The 22217-nt window shown below is 39.8% G+C and overlaps 1 protein-coding gene across 4 annotated transcripts in view; it reads left to right on the forward strand.

Annotated features, from left to right (window-relative positions):
• Positions 1–22217, forward strand: part of CELSR1 (cadherin EGF LAG seven-pass G-type receptor 1) — a 260863-nt gene that overhangs the window by 137082 nt on the left and 101564 nt on the right. For all 4 annotated transcript variants that reach the window (XM_048836251.2, XM_075124485.1, XM_075124487.1 and 1 more), the window contains exons 3-4: positions 12883–13105; positions 18597–18712. In XM_048836251.2, coding sequence (XP_048692208.2) covers positions 12883–13105; positions 18597–18712 — 339 coding nt within the window. The remainder of the gene's footprint in view (positions 1–12882; positions 13106–18596; positions 18713–22217) is intronic.

Consider the following 22217-nt stretch of genomic DNA (forward strand, 5'->3'; position numbering starts at 1 on the left):
TCGCACTCCTCTTGCCTTTGTAGTTTAAGGCATAGCTCCACCGCCACTTGTGACGTGTTAGTGAGAGCAAGCAGCATATTGGTAAACAGTGCGAAATCCATTCCTGCGGACCGAAGAGGCAGAGTGCGCAGTACACAAACCGTTGAAAGATGGCGCCAAATGTGGATAGAAGCACAGGGATTGTTGGGATGCGAAGCAATGCATCACGGGGCATTGGGACAGGATCCAGGATGCCCTGCGACTCCCTCCGCCTTCCTACAACTCTTGGCAGCAGAAGAGGAAGAGATGCTCTGTGGGATAGCTGCCCAGAGTGCACTGCTCCGAATACTACCACAAGTGCCGCAAGTATGAACACTCTATTGCGCAGGCAGCTGACAGTGTGAACACGCCACAGCGGTTTCCCTTCAGCGCTCTCTGAGTTGCACTGTGTCTGCCGGTGCTGTAACTCTGCCAGTGTAGACATACCCTTAAGGGGGAAAAAAAGAATTGGAGGTGTATTTTTTGTCTTCTAGTTTCTGAGCTTTCAGGGTGCTCTTTTGAAGCTTTTCTTTGTAGCTACGAGGGCTAGAAATTTACTTTTTTCAAAAAATGAGAGCTGAAGTCTCATTCAATCTCTTGACTCCAACTGCTGGGACTTTAAGAAAAACACCAAATATTGCAAGATTTGCAATCAAATTATGAGAACTGAGCTAGTGTTTACATCATTGCTAGCCCTGTTGCTGGAACTGGTTACAGATCTTTCAAGTCTAGACAAGGCCTAAGTTTTGATTTAGGAGCTTTCAATACTGAACAAACATTGAAGGCAGTAAACGCATTACCATATCACGGCCTCAAGCTGTGCACATAGATCCCATTGACTTGAGTGGAAGTTACACAGGAGATAAAGAGCTTTGTACAGCCCTTAGTGGCTATCAGAAATTGATATTACAATATTGAGAATGTGTTCAAAATTTCTGCAGTCCATAGACTAATTCATTCCTCCAGCAGATAAATAAATATCCGTCAGTATTGTTTCTTTTTTCAATTATTCCTTCTCATTTGAATGAGACAAAAGAACTGAATCCCAAATCATCCATCCCCTCTGGGTGCTTTTTGTTTTGTTTTGTGAGTCTGCAGGGTGGGGGCAGGGGAAAGTGGCACATCTCTCCCGTCCTTAGGTCAGGACTGTGCTTTTAAGCCCCTGTCTGTGCTGGGGGTGAGGAGGAAGGTTGTGTGGACCAGCAACTGCCCATGGAAGTACAGTGCCTCAGGCAGGCACAAGTCCGATGGAAGTTTGGGGGAGCACAGACCCGTCATCTTCCTTATTATTTATACTTACTCATTATTTATATTATCATAGCACCTAGGAGCCCCAGTCATGGACCAGAACCCTGCTGTGCTAGGTACAAACACAGAACAAAAGACATTCTCTATTGTCTTTTACAGTCGAAGTGAAAGACAAGAGACAACAGATGGATACAGACAGATGCGGGGAGGAGTACAAGGAAACCATGAGACTGTATTGATCAGCATGATAGCTGGTAGTATGGGTTACAGTATGAACTCTACCTTGTGCTGGCACAGCTCTGTTGTTTGGAGGGAAGTAGGGTTTGGAAGGTGGAGGCAGAGCTTGTCCCATATGCTTTGAGGAGTTTTACACCATTGACTTCCCAGTTTTTGTGTGCCAGGAGTGCAATGGCTGCAACTGCACTTCTACAGAGGGCCAAGCACAAGGAGAAGAAAACTCCTTTCATCCTCTTTTCCCAGCCACTTGTTCATCCAGCTAGGTCAGGGCTGGTGACAACATATTGACCATCAGTCAGACACATTTCTCCACTATCCACTGCTGCTGCATGTAGTGTTATGCTTTTTTGAGAACCAGGAGGATGGTTTTGTGAAATCCTTGCAGCACCTAAGAAAAATATTCAGCTTCCAGAAAGCAAATATTTCTTTTTGCTTGGTCAGAGGAGGAGTGTCCTTGGAATAATATGTGCCGACGCTGTGCCTTGCTTGTTAAACATGGGTTAACGTTTTCAAACGTGGCATAAATCACATCTTTGAAAATTACTTAGGCACTTAGGAGTCGAAGGCTTGTGGAAAGCCCACTAGTCCATCCCCTCTATAAGTTCAGAACTGTTCACTTTAACATGTAACTAAAACATTTTCCTTGATTTCTGCAGTATTTTACAACTGAAGCAAATATAAAGCATATAAACAGAAAGAGGAAAACATTGATTATTGTTGAGTTACAGTGTCTGATATGCTTTAACTGTAACAGAACATTTTTCTAGCGTTTCAGAGTAGATCCTTTTTTCAACAGATATACACAATAGGATAGGAAATCACTATAGAGAAATAGTCATAAAAGACTGTTTGGTGCAAATGGGTTAGAGTCCATCTGGAGATAGGAGAGAGAGCCAAATATGTGTATGATACAAAGTACTGATATAGATAAATGCTGCTTAGGATTATATCCACGTTAATGCACTGTTATCCTATATAGTAATATTAATTTAAACAAGGAGACTTTAACAATAACCCATCATCAAGTAGTCAGGTATAAATAAAACAAACAAAAGTAACCTGTTTACCCATTGAAAAAAAAAAACCATGCTCTGGGTGTAGGATAATCTTCTAGATCTACAGGCAAAGGAAGGTCAGGCTAACCAGGCTGATCTTTACCAACCTGCCCCGTTCCACGGCAGGCTAGGGGACTGTAGATTTATACCCCGACTTGCCATGCATTAAATCTCCATATAAACAAGCCCCCAGAGAATTTTATTTAGCTTCTTAGACATTTTGAAGAGGGAGAAAAAAAACAAGTAGCTGAAAGTCATAATGAAAAGATGCAAGAGTCTCTCAGCTGTTCTCATGTATCAGAGCGTACACAGAATAGCCCAGCCTGAGCTTGGTAGCAGTTCCTCCGTCATCTGTGTGTATTATCCCCAAATCTGATAGTGCCTTCTGGGGTGGAGAGAGATGTTTTGTTCATTCTCAATTCCTAGCAGGCCAGGAACTAAGTGGACAGTTTAGCCCTCTGTCATTCAACCGTTTTTTATTCAGGTGCACCAAAGGCTCTCTTCTTTTTGGCTAAGCTATGGAAGGGTGTATAACCTAGAGGGAGGTTATAGGTATTAGTCCTACCATGTGACATACAAAACATGTTCAGTCAAGAAGACAAGTTAGCCTTTTGTTTCCTTAGCAGAGTGAGGAATGACAGGATCCATCTGAAGCAGAGCTGGCGTGGGATCAGCCTGCAGGGGTTCATTAGTTCCAATTTTAAGAGAATTCTCCCAACCCATCCATGAGAGAGAAGCCATAAACTCCCAATCTGAAAACTTCTACCTTTCTTCTTATTTTCTAGTAAATCCATTTTGACCTCCATAGTATTGTTTTCTTCTGTTAGACTGTGATTCAGACATGGTTACCTTTACCACCATCTCTAATCCCTCCATTTTCACCTCAGTGTGGTTACCTTTGAGCCAAGCTTTTCACATTTCTTTGCAAACTTTATTTGTCCTGAAATGTATCATAATCAGAGCAATTCATAATCTCCTTAGGTCAAATCCTTCAGTCCTTACTTAGGCAAAGTTCCTATTGAAATATCAGGGTAACTCTATTGAAGTAAATGGAATCACTGTGGATTTAATTGAAAACAGGATAGCCTACGGTATTTTCTTCCTACGGCTTCTGATACTCTTTCTCATGTTGAATAGCACCTGACTGCAAAACTATCCTGAATTACTTCAAAGGTGCTATTTGTGGAGTACAGCTCTATTCAGCAGGAGTAATGGTATCAGAATCTGTACCTAACTATTCAGCAGCATAAAGGCATATTCTGTGAAATCAATCTCTAGATCATCTATTTAAAAATTAGTACATAGTATTGCAAAGCTTTATCAAGCTAAACTGCATATCTTTATATGACTGCTGTTCTGTCATTATTAGTTTAAACATTATTTGCTGAGCACATGAAAAGGTGACAAATAATGGTTTGACATTTATAATCTAAGGGCCCAATCCTGCCAATAACATTACTCAAGTATGTGGTCCAGTACACCTACCCAGCGCTGCTTATATAAGTAAAATAACTTACTGGTCTAAGTATTTACAGGATCAAGCACAAGAACAGTAGACAGGATGCACTGAGAAGCCCAGAAGAATCAATAATTTATACTGCTGAATTTGAAAATTGATCCAAAGTCCATTGGAATCAGTTGGAAGACTGCCATTGACTGCAGATGGGCTTTGGATCAGGCCCTATGTGTGTAATTTGGCTCACTTCCAGGCGGTGGAGAAGGAGTGAGTCTTTAGAAGAGCTTGAATATGGGGAAGTAGAGACCTGGGATGAGGACTGCATTGCATGTGCAGAAGGTACTGTGGGAAGAGGCACAAGAGACAGGTGTGGAAGTGGGAAATGAATGGGTACAAAGCTGACATAGCTGGCAGAACGGTAGTACTGTAGTGTCGCACAATTCATCCTTCACTCTTCAGGGTTTTACTGCTGGTTATGTCCACTAGTACAATGCTCTGAGATCCAGAGATACCATTATGAGGAATTAGAGTACAGCCCTAGGTAGAATTTTAATTTTTTTATGCTAAATCTGTTTCCCAAAATGATCCTTAGTAAGTTTGTTCTCAGCTCTAATTGTAAAGAGCGCCAAAACAAAACAAGAGCTGAGATCGGTTCAAACCAAACACTGAATCTGAACATCCCTACGCTTACAGAAAGTGTGAATCAAGTCTCAACTTTGTGGATCAGCCCAGTCTCAGTGGTGCAGGGGAGGGGGATGTGTGGGGTGAGGTGGGGTCGGGGGGGGTGAGCTTCTGATTTAGATCTGGAATAGTTCATCAGCTTCAATGAGTTATTCCGGATTTACTGCAGTGTAACTGAGATGAGAATCAATCCCAAGGTATTTTATATCAATGTCAATCTTCAAAAAAAAAAAAAGAGGGGGGGGGGCGATTTCTTGATATATGGGGCTAAATCCTGGCCCCAAGAAAGGCAGTGAAACTTTTGCCATTGACTTCTGTGGGGCCAGGATTTTACCCATAGACCAGGGGTAGGCAACCTATGGCATGCGAGCTGATTTTCAGTGGCACTCACGCTGCCTGGGTCCTGGCCACCGGTCCGGGGGGCCTGCATTTTAATTTAATTTTAAATGAAGCTTCTTAAACATTGTAAAAACCTTATTTCCTTTACATACAACAATAGTTTAGTTATATATTATAGACTTACAGAAAGAGACCTTCTAAAACCGTTAAAATGTATTACTGGCACGCGAAACCTTAAATTAGAGTGAATAAATGGAGACTCGGCACATCACTTCTGAAAGGTTGTCGACCCCTGCCATAGACTATAGAGGAGACACGATTGTGTGTGTGTGTGTGTCTTTCCTTTTGTTATTCTTGGCTTTCACATTCACCAGTCCTCTGACAGTGTCTACACCCCAGAATCCATCCTCTTCATTCCAGAGGGCTGGCGTGGTCATTTTCTCCGCTTCACTGCTGTATGGTTTTTTTCATAAAGTTGGAAGAAAGATTTTTGCAATGTTTTAATTTGTAGATGAAACATACCCAGAGCTAGAGCAAAATTCTCCACTCCAGTCTACACTGAGAGCTAGATTCATGCCTGGCGGAGTCAGTGAAGTCATGAATTTGGCTCTGTGTATCGTGTCAACAGGCATAAATTTTCCTCCAGGTATCTCTGATCCCCAGTACAGATCTCTGGTGCATGTTCTGCACTACTCCTGTATATGAAATGAGTGGAGAATATAAACTAGATACCTGCAGAGTAGATTGGAAAGGAAAAATTTCCTTTTATAGGTTGCACATCACATACTCTTTGTTCATTTTGTTGGACATGGTCTTACTTGCCTCTGCAAAGAGTGTCACTCACTTCTAAACAGGTATCAACAAGATTGGAATTACTAGAACAGTCACTTTCCTTGCTTACTGTAACTGTATACCACCAAGTCCTTGTAGTGGCTATTCACTCAGCCTATCAATGTTTAACTTGGAGGCCTGATGAGATTCTAATGGAATTCTAATCTTTTTTAGTGTTATATAGAACTTTAAGAGTCCTGCTTTAGAGATTTTATTGCTTGGTTATCTCTCCCCTGAGCGTTCATGTTACTTAGGCTTTCTGCCAACCAATACAAAGTTCAGAAGGAGTGAAGACTTCACATTAATGGAGTAGATTTTAAAAATGGATATTTATTGCTCTGGGAGGATTTCCCCCTTTTATTTTTATGGTTGCTTTGTTTGTTGTGCAAATTGTTTTAGTACCATCACCAGAACCATTTTTCAGTTGTATTTGTTAGAGGAAGAGGCATTTTTTTGTATAATGTTTAAGATGTAAAGGAGATTTGCACACAAATCTTCAAGAAAACTGGTCACGGGGAATTTCTTTTTGAAAGAATTTTGATGCCTTTTCCTTGTTGTTTCTCCTTTCCATTAACATACTGAAAGAATGTATTTCTTCTTAGACCTGCAGTTGCAGTCAACTTACCAAGCTGCCTGTAGCTCAGGTGAAGCAGTTACAGATCCTGAGTGAAAAATTAATATGTATCCAGAGCATAATGGAAAAGAAAAAGTGAAAAAAGCAATTCAGTGCAGACCTGCTGGTTCATGCTAACTCTTGTTTAACATGGTATTTCCCGTTAAAACAGTCATAGAATGGTACATAGAATGAGGGATCTGAAGTATCTGATTTAAGCTTTTAGAATACTTCCTTGTTTTTTTTCCAATGTCATTACATTGTTGTTTATAGAAAAGTAGCTGACTTTATGCTTTGTCATTGTAGAATCAAGTTAACTAACCAAACCCGGAGCTTTTCTGCAGACTCATTCGTTGATTCAAATTAGTATACAGTTTGATAATCGAAAGCTAGTGTTTCTGCTTACAATTTATTTGCAATTAAGGGTTTATTCTCTCAATTTTCAAAGAACTAATTTCTCCATGGTTTGTTTCTTTTAATTTTTACCATCATCATTATTATTTGTTTCTTTAAATCCTTTAGCACCTACCATATCTTACAGAGAGATAGATCTGGTAAGACAATCGGTAATTACTTGATTTGGTTATAGAGTAGAACCCTTCAGTAGGAGATCAAAAAAAAGCACTTTGACTAGGCAGTGACATTTCCTTCTCTTTTCTTTTCTGCTTGTTGTTATACCATTCCCATTGCCACATATCAGAATACTTTATTTTATTAACACAAATGCAAAATTCTTTTAAATTTTATCAGAAAATGTATTTACTATGCCTTGAAGAATCATAGAAATGTAGGGCTGGAAGGGACCTCGAGAGGTCATCAAGTCCAGCACCCTGCTCTGAGGACCTATTTCAGTACTTAACTATCCTTATAGTTAGAAAGTTTTTCCTAATATCTAACCTAAATCTCCCTTGCTGCTGATTAAGCCCATTGCTTCTGGTACTACCTTCAGTGGACATGGAGAACAATTGATTACTGTCCTCTTTATAACAGCCCTTCACATATTTGAAGACTGTTATCGGGTTCCCCCCTCAGTCATCTTTTCTCAGGACTAAATATGCCAGGTTTTTTTTTAGAACTGTTCCTCATAGGTCAGGTTTTCTAAACATATTATCATTTTTGTTGCTCTTCTCTGGACTATGTCAAGTTTGTCCATATCTTTCCTAAAGTGTGGCACCCAGAATTGGACACAGTACTGCATCTGAGGCCTCACCAGTGCCAAGTAGAGCAGAACAATTACCTTCCATGTCTGACATACAACACTCCTGTTAATACATCCCAGAATGATATTGGACTTTTCTGCAACTGCATCACACTGTTAACTCTTACTTAATTTGTGATACACTTTAGCCCCCCACATCTTTTTCAACAGTACTACCACTAGCCAGTTAGTCCCCATTTTTTAGTTATGCATTTCATATTTTGTTCCAAAGTGAAGTACTTTTCACTGTGTTTATTGAATTCCATCTTTTTTATTTCAAACCAGTTCTCTAAGGATATGTTTACACTGAAATTAGACTCCCACGTCTGGCCCATGCCAACTGACTTAGGCTTGCTCAGCTCAGGCTAAGGGGCTGTTTAATTGCACTATAGATGTTTGGGCTTTGGCTGGAACTGGGTTCCAGGACCCTGAGAAGTGGGAGAGTCCCAGAGCTCAGGCTGCAGCCCAAGCCTGAACATGTACACTGCAGTTAAACAGCTCCATGAGCCCTAGCTCCATGAGCCCAAGTCAGCTGTCATGGGCCAGCCCTGCATGTCTAATTGCAGTGTGGACATAACCTAAATGATCAAGGTTGTTTTTGAATTCTAATCCTTCCCTCCAAAGTGCAAGCAGCCTCTTCCAGTTTGGTATAATTTGCAAATTTTATAAGCATACTTTCTACTCCATTATCCAAGTCATTAAGGAAAATATTGAATAGTACCAGACCCAGGACTGACCTCTGCAGGACCCCTCTAGATACCCCCTTCCATTCTCCCAGTTTGACAGTGAACCATTAATAACTATTCTTTGAATAGGTCTTTCAACCAGTTGTGCACCCACCTTATAGAAATTTCACATGTCCCTAGTTTGCTTATTAGAAGGTCATGCGGGATTGAGTCAAAAGCCTTATTAAAATCAAGATATATCATGTGTATTGCTTTCTCCCATCCACTAGGCCAGTTACTCTGTCAAAGAAGGAATTTAGGTTGGTTTGGCTTGATTTGTTCTTAAGAAATACATTCTGACTATTCCGTATAACCTTATAATCCTCTAGGTGTTTACAAATTGATTGACTTATAGTGGTCTGGTTGCTGGCTCTTATTAAAGATTTCTCAAAGTCCAAAAGTCTGCATGAGGGATGATAGCCACACATAAGGCAGAATTATCCAAAGGTGAACACTCTAGGTCACTGTAGCATTACACCTCCTGCCTGGATTTCATGGAGCTGTGTTACATAAGTAGTATGTTCAGGGAGTCTCCAAATACGAAAAATATAGAAAATATTAAATTACTTTAATAGAGAAAAGGTCGGGGGTAGATTGGCTGAGTCATAAACCAGACTATTAAACTATAAGCACATAAGCTGCGGCAGCCATTCCTCATTACAGTGCAGATCCCCTAGTTCTCTCATCACCACTGCAGATCCCCAGTTTCAGACAAGATCACTCTTTCTCTTGTTTATTAAATGGTTTTACATTTGTCTGCTATAAATAGGAATTATACTTGTATCTAACCTAGCAATCTACTGTGTCTATGCACTCTTGCTGCATAGAAGAATAAAGAAGGATTAATGAATGCAGCCGTAGACTCTTATATTATGAGAACCCTCTGTATTGCCATGGTGTTCCAACAGCATGTCAGAATGGAAACAATCCCCCCTGTTTGTCTGTGTCATGTCTGTTTGTGTTCAACTCTGCACCTTGTTTGCTTTTGTCAAGTGTATCGTTCTCTTTTCAGCAGGCCTTGAGGATTCCACTCCATTTGGAGTTGGAGATTTATATTGTTAAATATCCTACCCCTTTTAAAATGGGGCAAGCCCATGCTTAGTCTTTTATGCAGAAAATGTGTAATTCTAATTCTTGAAGAGTTTCAGTACACAAGAGGGGTGAGTTGTCTTTGGGTAGATCTATCCAGATTGCAGAAGCGAGCCTCCCTTCCTACATTGCTAGGTCAACAGACTTGGGTAAGCGGGGCTCCCGCTAATGTCCTAAAAATAGCTCTGTGGACAGTGCTTTCAAGTTGCAACTCAGGCTGGACCTTGGGCTCTGATTGTTGGGGTGGAGAGGGAGCCTGTGGTTATAAATTTCAGAGTGGTAGAAGTGTTACTCTGTATCAGCAAAAATAACGAGGAGTCCTTGTGGCACCTTAGAGGCTAACAAATTTATTTGGGCATAAGCCTTCGTGGGTTAGAACCCCCTTCATCAGGTGCATGGAGTGAAAATACAGGAGCAGGTATAAATACATGAAAGGATGGGGGTTGCTTTACCCAGTGTGTAAGGTAAAGTGTGAGGTCAGTCTAATGAGATAAATCAATTAACAGCAGGAAACCAAGGGAGGAAAAATAACTTTTGAAGTGGTAAGAGAGTGGCCCATTACAGTCAGTTGACAAGAAGGTGTGAGTAACAGTAGAGAGAAATTAGTATTGGGGAAATTAAGTTTAGGTTTTGTAATGACCCAACCACTCCCAGTTAATTGATTTATCTCTTTAGACTGACCTCACGCTTGGTAAAGCATCCCCCATCCTTTCATGTATTTATACCTGCTCCTTATGTTCACTCCATGCATCTGATGAAGTGGGTTCTAACCCATGAAAGCTTATGCCCAAATAAATTTGTTAGTCTCTAAGGTGCCACAAGGACTCCTCATTATTTTTGTGGTTATAAAGCAACTCACCAGTAAATGCATTCCTTAATGTCTTCTTTGTAAACTTGTTTGTTTGATTGTTTTGTTCCTTCATATTCAGCACCGCACCTGAGAGTTGTTTTCTCACCAAGTACACAGATTTATAGTAATTTCTTATGAGGGAACCATGCTGTGTATCATTGTAATCTACCTGACCTCCTTGCTTCGCTAATGCTGGGTATCCATTCAGATAATCCTGTCTAAACTGGTGTCCACAGATGGTAGTGGGAAGTAGGAAGGGATTTTTCAAGGGTTTGTTTCAGAATTCTAATAATAACTTGATAAAATGAGAGTTTAGGAACTTGGGCCCTGCTTCAGAAAAGCACATGCTTAAAGGTAAGCTCTAGCTTAAGTGCTTTCCTCAGCAGTGATGCTTTTCTGAATTGAGACCTTGATTTTTATCTTCTGGTTGAGGGATTGTTGCTTTTGCTGTTTTTAGATTTGTGTGAAAGATTCCTTTTTAGGGAAAACCTTTTTAGGGTTTTATCTGGACAGTCTGGGTTTTGGCTTTTGTGTCTGGGTGCCATTTCGGGTTGCCAGGTGCCCAGTTTTCAACTGGAATGCCCGGTCAAAAAGGGGACCTATGAGTGTTCAGTCAGATGTCCTGACCTGACACCAAAAGTCTGGTTACCCCGGGGTGGGGAGAGGTGCCAGGTCATTAACCCATGCCAGCCCCTGCTCCGCTGCGGCCACCTCCTACTTGCAGGCAGGTTCCTTGTCAGGCTGAAGCAGCTCCCATCCCAGCCCCGGGGCAGAAGGAGAGAGGTGGAGACGATCCAGTGAGCGGCAGAGGCAAGGGGGGAAGAGGCGGATGCGATGGGGCAGGGCCTTGGGGAAGAGGCAGAGTATAATTCCAATTTTTACAAATATTTGGCAACCCTGGAACAGAGTTGTTTGGTTAGATCTAACATGCCTCACAACAGATACTTTTTAAGACACCAATTTTCTGATTGTTTCCAAGCAGGCGCTTACAGATACCTGTTTTAGGCAGCTGTTTGATAACTCCTATTATAATCAGCAATATAGGCACTGACTGAGCTAAATTCAGATATGATGTTGTAGGCTGTACTGGAGTTGTATCCTCTTCTACAGGTCTGAATTTGACTTGCTGAGTGATAATGGTATACTTGTGTATGCTACTGTGTTTTTTATGTGTGAAAGACATAGTTCCTTAAATATTGTTTTGAATTCTTTAGGAATGCGCTTACAAAGTTTTCCTTTTGGGTTGAAGTAATGTAATTATATAGACCTGTGACTAGTATTTATGCAAATATTATAGTGTTGGAAACTTCTTTTGTCAGTTGAGTTGTGCCATATAGCTTTGCTCTATGTTTAGTTATCTGGCACTGTTTCTGGGATTAATTTAATTTTATAAACCCACTTTAGTTTCTATGAACACTTTTTACATGCAGGAGCTGGGTGGATATAATCAAGCATAACAACAGTAGTTACCTCACAACCCACATTCTGATAGATAAATTTTAAATAATTAACACAGAGAGAGAACTCATTTTCTGTAGAACAGTTAATTCTGCAGCAGCCTTTGCGTCAGCCTCTGCAGATTTTGTATTGTATAAAGGGGCTCAAGAATGTCTCCTACAGACCTGGGAAACTGCAAACTCATGAAGCATTTTTGAAAATCTTGACCAACTTTTAATGCGTGTGCAAAAGTTGTTAGGGCTAAGGTTGTGTGTACAAACTTACCTTTGTTATTTCCTGAAATTTGAGTGTTTAAGATCTTAATATAGGGTGGGAGTGGGGTTTGGTAGGGAATAAAATTACAGCATTTGAAGATAAAAACCTTAAGGAGTTTGTAAATCAGTATACATGTCTCTTAGCAACTGAATGACTTGACTGTGTAGTTGTTTGGAAAGTGAGGTAAATGTCAGAAGGACACTCTGGAAAAAAAATGGAAGCACTATGCATGTACCTGTATCCTGCCCATTCTTTATATAAATGCACACACTTTAAAAATGTTATATTCCTGGCTCAGTTGTGCTTTGTCAGTGACACCTGCAGTAAAACTGAATTCCATTAAAGGGGAAATGCAACACTTATCTATTTACACCATTCACAGTTGGGAGTGAACATTTGATCCTGGGTGGCTGAAAACAATATCAAATGCTGTAACCATTGACACATTTTTTAGCTGGCAGGAGGTGTTCAGGTTTTTACATGACAACGTCACCTTCTTCCTGATATATATTTATCACCAGTTCTGAAAGCAGCCTAGAAATCTAAAAATTAGAGCCAGCATTATGAAGTATTTGAGAAAGGATCACTCAGGAAACAATATCCTGAACTATGCAGAGAATTAAAATTTGAGAAACAGTGCGGCATGTACATACACTCTGCTACAATTACAACTACTTAATTTGATGTTCAGACATTTAAAAATATGTTAGCTTTTTTTTTTTTAGGCAATAATAACTGATCTCCTTCACTGGTATCTCTGGGAATTCGTTGTTTAGTTGGAATCTAGCGCCAAGTGTTTCCTGCTGATCTTTGTTTCTTCTTCTTCCAGGCGAGTATTGCGAAGTGAATGCCCGCTCTGGCCGCTGCGTGCCGGGAGTCTGTAAAAATGGAGGAACCTGTGTTAATCTGCTAGTAGGAGGTTTCAAATGCGAGTGTCCCCCAGGAGAGTACGAGAGACCTTATTGTGAGATGACAACAAGAAGCTTCCCTCCACAGTCGTTTGTCACCTTCAAAGGGTTAAGGCAGCGCTTCCATTTCACTATTTCCCTCATGTAAGTTTGTTTCCCTTCTGTCTTGATAGGAAAGGATTCAGTTCAAATCTCTCCTTGATTTGGATTTAGGGCCAAATGTTGTTGTATATTTGTAGCCCCCAGAGTTAAATATGTGGGAAAGTGGTTACTGTGGGAAGTCTGCCATCGACTCCTATGGGAGCAGAATTAGAACCATGCTACTTGAGATTATTATTAATCATGTTTATTATGGTGTTGTCCCAAAGGTAGCCAGGAGTGGGGCCCCATTGTGCTCGGCACTGTACGAACCCAGAGTAGTTAGATGGTCCCTGCCCCGAAGAGCATTATTTGAAAGCCGGACTGTGGGCAGGAATTAAAAGCAGTCTTGTTGTATCTAATATGAAGTGCTGACTGTGTCCCTCCAATCATAAAACTTTACACTTTAAGAATATTCAGCTCCTCTGCCACACAGATCAGTATTTTGTTTTGTGTAGGGTTTTTTTGTACTGAAGTATTGCAAAATCCTGTAGACAGATAGAGGGAATGGGCTCCTTTAAGCCCTCATGGCTCTGGAGGGCACAGTTGTGCCAGCAGGAGACACTGTGCCTGGAGAGAGGAAATGTGGGATTCTGCTGGAGGAGGACATATTCAGTTTGCAGCTGGCAGAGGCTGGAGAGGAGATGGATTAAAACAGGATGTCCCACAATTGGCCTGGCCATGCCTCTACCCAACTAGTGCTGCCCACTTTTATGTGTGTGCTGATCACCAGTGGGGGCACCCAGCTGTGCTGGGGTTGCTGGCTCCTTCTGCCACCCTCTGCTGCTGCTGGTACTCCTACAAAGAGGGTTGTATAGCACAGGGACAGATGCAGCTGCATAAAATTCATTGTTGCCGTAGGCTGCATTAACTTTATGGCATAGCCCCTGCACACTTTGAGCAGGAAGGTGATGGCATCTGTCTCTGCTCCTAGACCACCTCCTCCTGGCCTAATCTCCTTCTCCCTGTGTATGAATGCACAAGCTCACCCAAGGATCTCTGTGAGCTCCAAGGATTGGGAGAATAATGCTTTGAAGGTAGATTTTACCATGATTTAGCTGGCCAAAGGTTGACTTTGGCTGAGTAAAGGTAAAATGTGCTAAGCTGCTGTCAGGGTTCCTTCCCCACTCTGAACTCTAGGGTACAGACCTGAAAGACCCCCTAAGCTTATTCTTACCAGCTTAGGTTGAAAACTTCCCCAAGGTACAAACTTTGCCTTGGTCTTGAACAGTATGCTGCCACCACCAAGCGTTTTAAACAAAGAACAGGGAAAGAGACCACTTGGAGACGTCTTTCCCCAAAATATCCCTCCCAAGCCCTACAACCCCTTTCCTGGGGAAGGCTTGATAATAATCCTCACCAATTTGTACAGGTGAACACGGACCCAAACCCTTGGATCTTAAGAACAATGAAAAATCAATCAGGTTCTTAAAAGAAGAATTTTAATTAAAGAAAAGGTAAAAGAATCACATCTGTAAAATCAGGATGGAAAATACTTTATAGGGTATTCAGATTCAAAACACAGAGAATCCCCCTCTGAGCAAACCGTAAAGTTACAGAAAACAGGAATAAACCTCCCTCTTAACACAGGGAAAATTCACATAAAACAAAAGATAAACTAATCCGCCTTGCCTGGCTTACCTATACTGGTTGCAATATTGGAGACTTGGTTTAGGATGGGTTGGAGAAGATGGATTTCTGTGTGGCCTTTCTCAGTCCCAAGACAGAACAAGACGTAAACAAAGAGCACAAACAAAAGCCTTTCCCCCCCGCCCAAGATTTGAAAGTATCTTGTTCCCTTATTAGTCCTTTGGGTCAGGTGCCAGCCAGGTTAGCTGAGCTTCTTAACCCTTTATAGGTAACAGGCTGTTGCCTCTGGCCAGGAGGGATTTTATAGCACTGTATACAGAAAGGTGGTTACCCTTCCCTTTAGATTTATGACAGCTGCGTCTACACCAGTAAAAGGATTGGAGTTAGCTAGTATGGATAAAAACAACAAGAAGATTTGGTTGTTTGCTTAGATTAGAAAAAGAGGTTCATGTTAGCTATTGAGTTAGCTAAAATCAATCACTTTACTTAGTCTAAAAAAACCCTCAAAGTTAGCTTGTTCTTGTTATACACTCAAGCATGGCTTGCTGCTTCTTTGCAGAATGTTTCCATTTTACTCTTGATCTTGCCTTAACACTACAGTGGTCACATTTTTTTTGTGGAGTCTTGAAACCATGGTTAAATCAAAGCATGCAGTTACAATAAATATAACTTATCAGGGTTAGTATGGAAGGTTGCAAAAACTGTGAAGAATATATATAATGGCTTTGCATTGATCCTGATCAAAATTAGATCTCAAAACCAAATAAGGTTTTCAAGCATCAACTCTGCTAGACAAGAGAAAGCTGAGGGGAAAAAAAGGGCTTGGAACTGTCAGATTTACATGAAATGCAAAGGGAGTGTTGGAGGCAGGCTGCCAGCTCAGCTCCTGTACTACCAGAAAATTGTTCCCGCAGTGCATGGTGTCATTTTACAGGCTTCCAGGAAGATTCTCAAAGTGTGGTGTGCGAAACTGTTCTGCTGCAGGTTAGAATGGCTCATACTCACCTGTGGGACTTCTTGGGAAACAGCAAACAGTAAGGCTTAGCATCATAGTTTTCCAGGCAGCCACTTCAAAATCTTTAAAAACTCAACAGGCATATTTGGTGCTGAAATAAATACCATGCAACCCCATTAGCTTTATGGCATTACACAGGATATAAATTAGCACAGAATTTGTCCCTATATGGGTCCGGATGATGAACTATATGGGCTTTTAGATTTTATGCTGAGTATTTTCATGCCCCTTATTCTCCTCCAACACAGGAGGGAAACATTACTTCAGGATAATCAAGAAGTAGAAGTTTTGGCTAGACAAAGGATTTGCCATTACATATCTTTTGATTTGTGAATATTCCTATTATCTCAGGGTGTCTAGCGTCCCTCAACCCCACTTTCCCCCGAGAGGTCAAAGAGTGCGAGGTTTGTCTAGTTCACCCTCATGACTAAAATGGGATTTTAAAAATAACCCATATGTTCACTGACTATGTTACAAGCTAATGAGGCATTCCAAGCATTTAGATGGTTTGGAACCTATAAATTATACTCACCATATGTTCTTACAGAAGGGAAAAGGAAAGCGAACAAGTAGTCAGATGCTTATTTACCACATACCCTATTTCTGCATGCTAAATCTCACTGTTATTTTGGGACATTTATTAGATGTACCCCACCTCCTCTCCATCTCTCCTCTACCAACAGTTCTTAGTCATTCAGTCTCACTTAAAGAGAATTGTCAACTGATTTTTTTAAAAAGATCTATTTAAAACAATTCCAGTCCCTGGTAAAGCACCCGGTAGGTAGTATCTCCTGAACGTAAAACAAAACAAAGAAGCAAAACCTTCCCTTTAAAAAAAATGACAGGTGTTTTTCTGCTCCCCAGCTGATGTGTATGTACAGCTCTTTGCAGCAAAGAGAGCTAAAGCAAGAACACCAAATTGCCAGTGCATGAGACAGGAAGTTCAATTGACCATCAACAGAACAGTGAAACCAAATATATACAAAGTATTGTTAAATGCACAAGGTAAACAAACGGAAAAAAATAGAAAAAAAATATATTTTACCCATGTGCAGTTATAGTACTCTTATTAGTAGTTCCTAGTAACATTTTCAGACAGAAATATGAAGTTGACACTGTTATTCAACTAACTAATCACTTCTGCCCTCTAGGAAAGCAAGTGATTTCTTTTTTCTTTCCTCTTTTCTTTAGATATATTCTGTTTAGAGCTGGTCAAAATTGTTTTGATGGAACAGTTTTATCCCAAAAAGTACAGTTCAGTCAAAATTGCAACATTTCATCGGAATATGGCAGTTTTGATGTATTTTCTACAGGACTTTTATCATCTCATTTTGATAATATTGATACATTTCATTTTAATTTTGTCATTTTGGCTTATTTCATTTCTAATTCTGTTTTATAGTACAATATTAATTTTAATGCTGCATTCATATATAAAATATAATATTTAATAGGTGAATATAATGTAAATGTTTAAACAAAATTAAACACAACTATAAAATCAAAATGACACATTTTACCGTAACAAAATGACACATTTCAGTTGCCCCTAATCCAAATTTTTTAAAATTTTGTTTCATGAGAAACTTCAGAATTTCAGCTTTTTGTTCTGATTTGGTACAGTTTTGCCCCCTGAAATGTCATATTTTCCCACAGAATGGAAATTCTGGTTTCTAGCCAGCTCTGATCTGGCATCTGTCTCTTTAGGGAGAACATATGGTAAGTATAACCTATATGTCTTGTTAAGAATTAAACTATGTTCTGGAAAATGAAGATGCCAGGACACAGTGCTCTGAAATACCTGCCTCTTCCTAATTCTCTAGAGTCAGGATTCAGAAAATTGTGGTCATTTTGTTCCACAAGAGCCCCACTAATTGGTGCCCATTGCATGCACTATGGTAGAGGCCATTTCATCTTTCCATGGAACAGAGCTTTGAATTCAAATTTGTCTTTCATAGACTTATAAGACAAGTGGGTTATTTTAGATCACCCCAAGCTTTTGGGTCACAAAGCTTTCTAGAGGCTGGTGATACAGAATCAATGCAGACTACTACTGTTTAGAATTGTAAAAACTTCCGATGACTTCTGTTTTTCTTCACACATTAACATTGGTTATAGATAAATTTGAAGAATTTCATAATGAGCCCTACCCAAATTTTAAAGGAGCTGCAGAGGCCAAAACTAGGCTTTTCTAAAGCTAGGGCTATCAGTTATTTCCTAGCACAAAAGCGGAAACCCTCCTGCTTCTTGAGCATACAATTCTTGAGATTAGAGAACATGACATTAAATATGAAGAAAACCCCAACTAACTTAATGGAATCATCAAAATGCGTGAATTTGCCTTAATCTCAATTGACTTGACTGGTGCAGGATCAAGCCCTGATTAACCATGTGACATTATTAAGTCTTGTCTTTCCCCTCCTCAACTCTTTTTCATCTATGTATGACCCTCACTGCATCACTTTGAATTTAGGCTGTAAGCATTCCATACTTTTGGACACTCAACAAAGAATAATAATTGAGTCCATTCTGACCACTGGAAGGTCCTCCCTCAGAATTCAGTGTATTTGTGATTTTACTCATTTTCAGTACCTTCTTTTTCATCAGAGCTATTCAAAGAATAAGCCAGATCCTCTGTAGGTTCTGTCTTGCCGACTCCTGTAGAGTTCAAAATAATATGTATTGCTAATTATCTTAATTTTATTATTTGCTGTCGAAAGGGGTAATGAGAATTAATTTTAAGATAGATGCATTATGCAGTTACAGTGCTGCATTCTGTCCTGAGATCATGGTGACTGGTAGTTTTTATGTCGTCTATTTTCAGAGTGGCTGGATTGTATGTTCTTCACTTTGTAGATCATTAAATATGAAATTTGTGTCTGCATGTTACAGGTTTGCAACCAGAGAAAGGAATGCTCTACTCCTCTACAATGGACGTTTTAATGAGAAGCATGACTTTATTGCTCTTGAGATCATTGAAGAACAGATCCAACTAACATTCTCTGCAGGTAAGGTGTTCCTTGCCCATTTAGTTTGATACTTTTATATGTAAATACTAGCAATAACTTTATGGTGAAGAGAACATCTCACTGCATTTTGAAATGAATCTCATTAATTAAAGATTTTATGTGGTTTCTTAGATTGATTCATAGATCCCAAATTAAAGATTTTAATTGAGTTTAAAACTTTACCTACTTACTGCTCTTCTGTACAAATGATTAACATTGCACAATTGTATTGTATAATAGTTCATTTACCGAGATCTTTTTACTTTCTTTTCTTGTATTCTTTATTTTTTTATTTTTGTGGTTCGGCTTCAGCAGCTCTTCCATCATCAACTGTTAAAACACAGGGCATTTATCAAACCATTTTAACTACTGAACAACACACCGAGGGCATGATCCAAATCCCACTGAAGTCCGTTGAAAAACTCCTCTTGGTTTCAATGGGAATAGAATTGGGCCTTAGAGGAACAGAGGGCTTTAGATATCAGATCAATCTCTCACTCCTTGGACATAAGGCTGGAAAAGAGAGTGCACAATCTTTCCATTTGTTGGGCAATATCAATAATTCAGCATTTCTAAGTAGAGGGGAAGATTAAAGAGAGCTATGAGCTTGAGAAGAGAACTGCCAGTGTTACTACACATCAAGTACCTGCTTGGTTCTTGTAAAGTGAAGACTGATATTTTGGAAGAGGTGCTTTTTGGTAGGCAACTGTTCACTATAAACTCCCATAGCATTCAAACATTTAAAGATGAGTCATTGTTCTTTCATATTCATAGGTGCTCATCTGCTATAGTTAATTATTACTACTCGTAATCCTTTTAATTAGATGGAGCGTTAAGCTGCAGATCCTGCATAGTCAGTAACTCTCATGACATAATGTGTGATGAGATTAGTAAAATATTTCAGCTTGTGGCAGTCTTCATATTATAACGGTGGCACCCACTGTGTAGATAAGGGCTCGTCAGCATACCAGTTATAAAGCCCATAGGGCATTTATAACTCTGGAGTAAAAGATTATCTCTAGGCTGAAAGTTGGCCCCCTCACCAATGTGTGTGGGGGTTTTTTGGTTTATTTTTTAATTAGTGTTATCATTATTTTATGTGATTAAAGACTGTTATTGATGTTCTAATGCACCACCAAGGAAATGTACTGTATACATGTTATCCAAAAATTATTCCTCAGAGAAAGGAAAAAATTAAAAGTGAGATAGAAGAAAAAAAATTATCACTCTGTATTCTGTTGTCAATAAACATTATTGTCAGTAAAGTTCCCTGAAGCATATATATATATTGCACCTCCAAATGGCAACAGGTAGTAAGCTGCTGAGGAACTAAAAGAACCGAACTAACCAGTCATTACCACAATAAAAATGGGATGTGAAATTGTCAATATGTAGTTTAGGGCTTGAACAAAAGCCCACTAAGGACATTGGGAGTCTTTTCATTGGCTTCAGTGGGTTTTGTCTCAAGTTCTAATGAAAATCTCACATATCTGTACCAGTCCATGAATACCTGTAGATTTAACACATTTGGCTGAAAGGAATTACTTCTTGGTTTGCTAAATGCGACAGGACAGATAACCAATGATTGACAAAATGGCTAGATGATGATTTTTCTCTGGATAGAATCAGTTATTTGACAATGCCTTAAACACTTTCTTTATTGAGAGGAAGAAAAGAGTGGTATTGAAAGTAGGAACAACCACAATACAAGAGAAGGTTATTTGTCTTGTTTAACTTATTTTGGCCTGAAGCTATATAGTATGGGGCCAGCTATATAGTATGGATCAGTCCAGTGGTCAGTCTAGCCCAGTATCTTGACTTCCGACAGTGGCCAGTGTCAGATGCTTCACAGGGAATGAACAGAAGAGAGTAATTATTGAGTGATCCATCCCCTGTTGTCCAGTCCCAACTTCTGGCAGTCAGAAATTTAGGGACACCCAGAATAGGGGGTTCTGTTCCTGACCATCTTGGCTAATACCTACTGATGGCCCTATCCTTCATCAACCTATCTAATTCTTTTTGAGCCCATTTATACTTTTGGCCTTCACAACATCCCCGGCAATGAGTTCCACAGGTTGACTATGCATTGTGTGAAGTAGTTCCTTTTGTTTGTTTTAAAGCTGCTGCCTATTAATTTCATTGGGTGACCACCCCTCCCCCCCCAGTGCTTAATTTGCAATGAAAGAGGTGCCTGGGCTCAAGAAATTTTTTTTACTTTCATAACTGATGTGGCAAGCCCAGAGGTGCCAGGGCAACAAACTGCCAAGCCTAGAGGTGTCAGGGCTCAGCCCTAGCACAAATTAAGCACTGGTGACCCTTGGTTTGTGTGTTGTGTGAAGGGGAAAATAACACTTTCTTATTCACTTTCTTCACACCATTCATGATTTCCGTCATATTTCTCCTTAGTCATCTCTTTTCTAAACTGAAGAGTCCCAGTCTTTTAATTCTTCTTATATGGAAGCTGTTTCATAACCCTGATCATTTTTGTTGCCCTTCTCTGTACCTTTTCCAATTCTAATACAATGTATCTTTTGTGAGATGGGGCTCCCGTGCACACACGGATTTATATAGTGGCATTATATTGTCTGTCTTACTAGCTATCGTTTTTCCAGTGGTTCCTAACATTCTGTTAGCTTTTTAAACTGCCACTACACATTGAACAGATGTTTTCAGAGAACTATCCATGATGACTCCAAGATCTCTTTCGTGACTAGTAACAGCTAATCTAGACCCCAACATGTTGTATATATAGCTGGGATTATGTTTTCCAATGTGCATTACTTTGCACATATCAACCTTGAATTTCATCTGCCATTTTGTTGCCCAGTCACCCAGTTTTTTGAGATCCTTTTGTAACTCTTCGCACTCAGCTTCGCACTTAACTATCTTGAATAATTTTGTATTGTCTGCAAATTTTGGCACCTCACTGTTCATCCTTTTTTCCAGATCATTTATGAATATGTTGAACAACACAGGTCTTACTACAGATCCTTGGGGGATCTTCTATTTTCCTCTCTCTATTGTGAAAAATGACAATTTATTCCTACCCTTTTTCCTATTTTATAACCAGTTACTGATCCGTGAGAGGACCTTCTCTCTTAACTCATGACAGCTTACTGTCCTTAAAAGCCTTTGGTGTGGGATCTATTAAAGGCTTTTTTGAAAGTCCAAGTACACTATATTCATTGGATCACCCTTGTCCACATGCTTATTGACCCCCTCAAAGAATTTTAATAGATTGGTGAGGCATGATTTCCCTTTACAAAAGCCAGGTTGCTTCTTTCCTAACATATCAAGTTCAACTCCGTGTCTGATAATTCTGTTCTTTGCTACAGTTTCAGTCAGTTTTCTTGGTACTGAAGTTAGGCTTGTTAGTCTGTAATTGCCATGATTGCCTCTGGAACTTTTTTAAAAAATCAGTGTTATGTTATCTGTCCTTCAGTCATCTGGAACAGAGGCTGACTTAAGCAATAGGTTACATACCACTGTTTAATAGTTCTGCAAT

This window comes from Caretta caretta, chromosome 1 (assembly GCF_965140235.1).
Source record: "Caretta caretta isolate rCarCar2 chromosome 1, rCarCar1.hap1, whole genome shotgun sequence".
Lineage (NCBI taxonomy): Eukaryota > Metazoa > Chordata > Testudines > Cheloniidae > Caretta > Caretta caretta.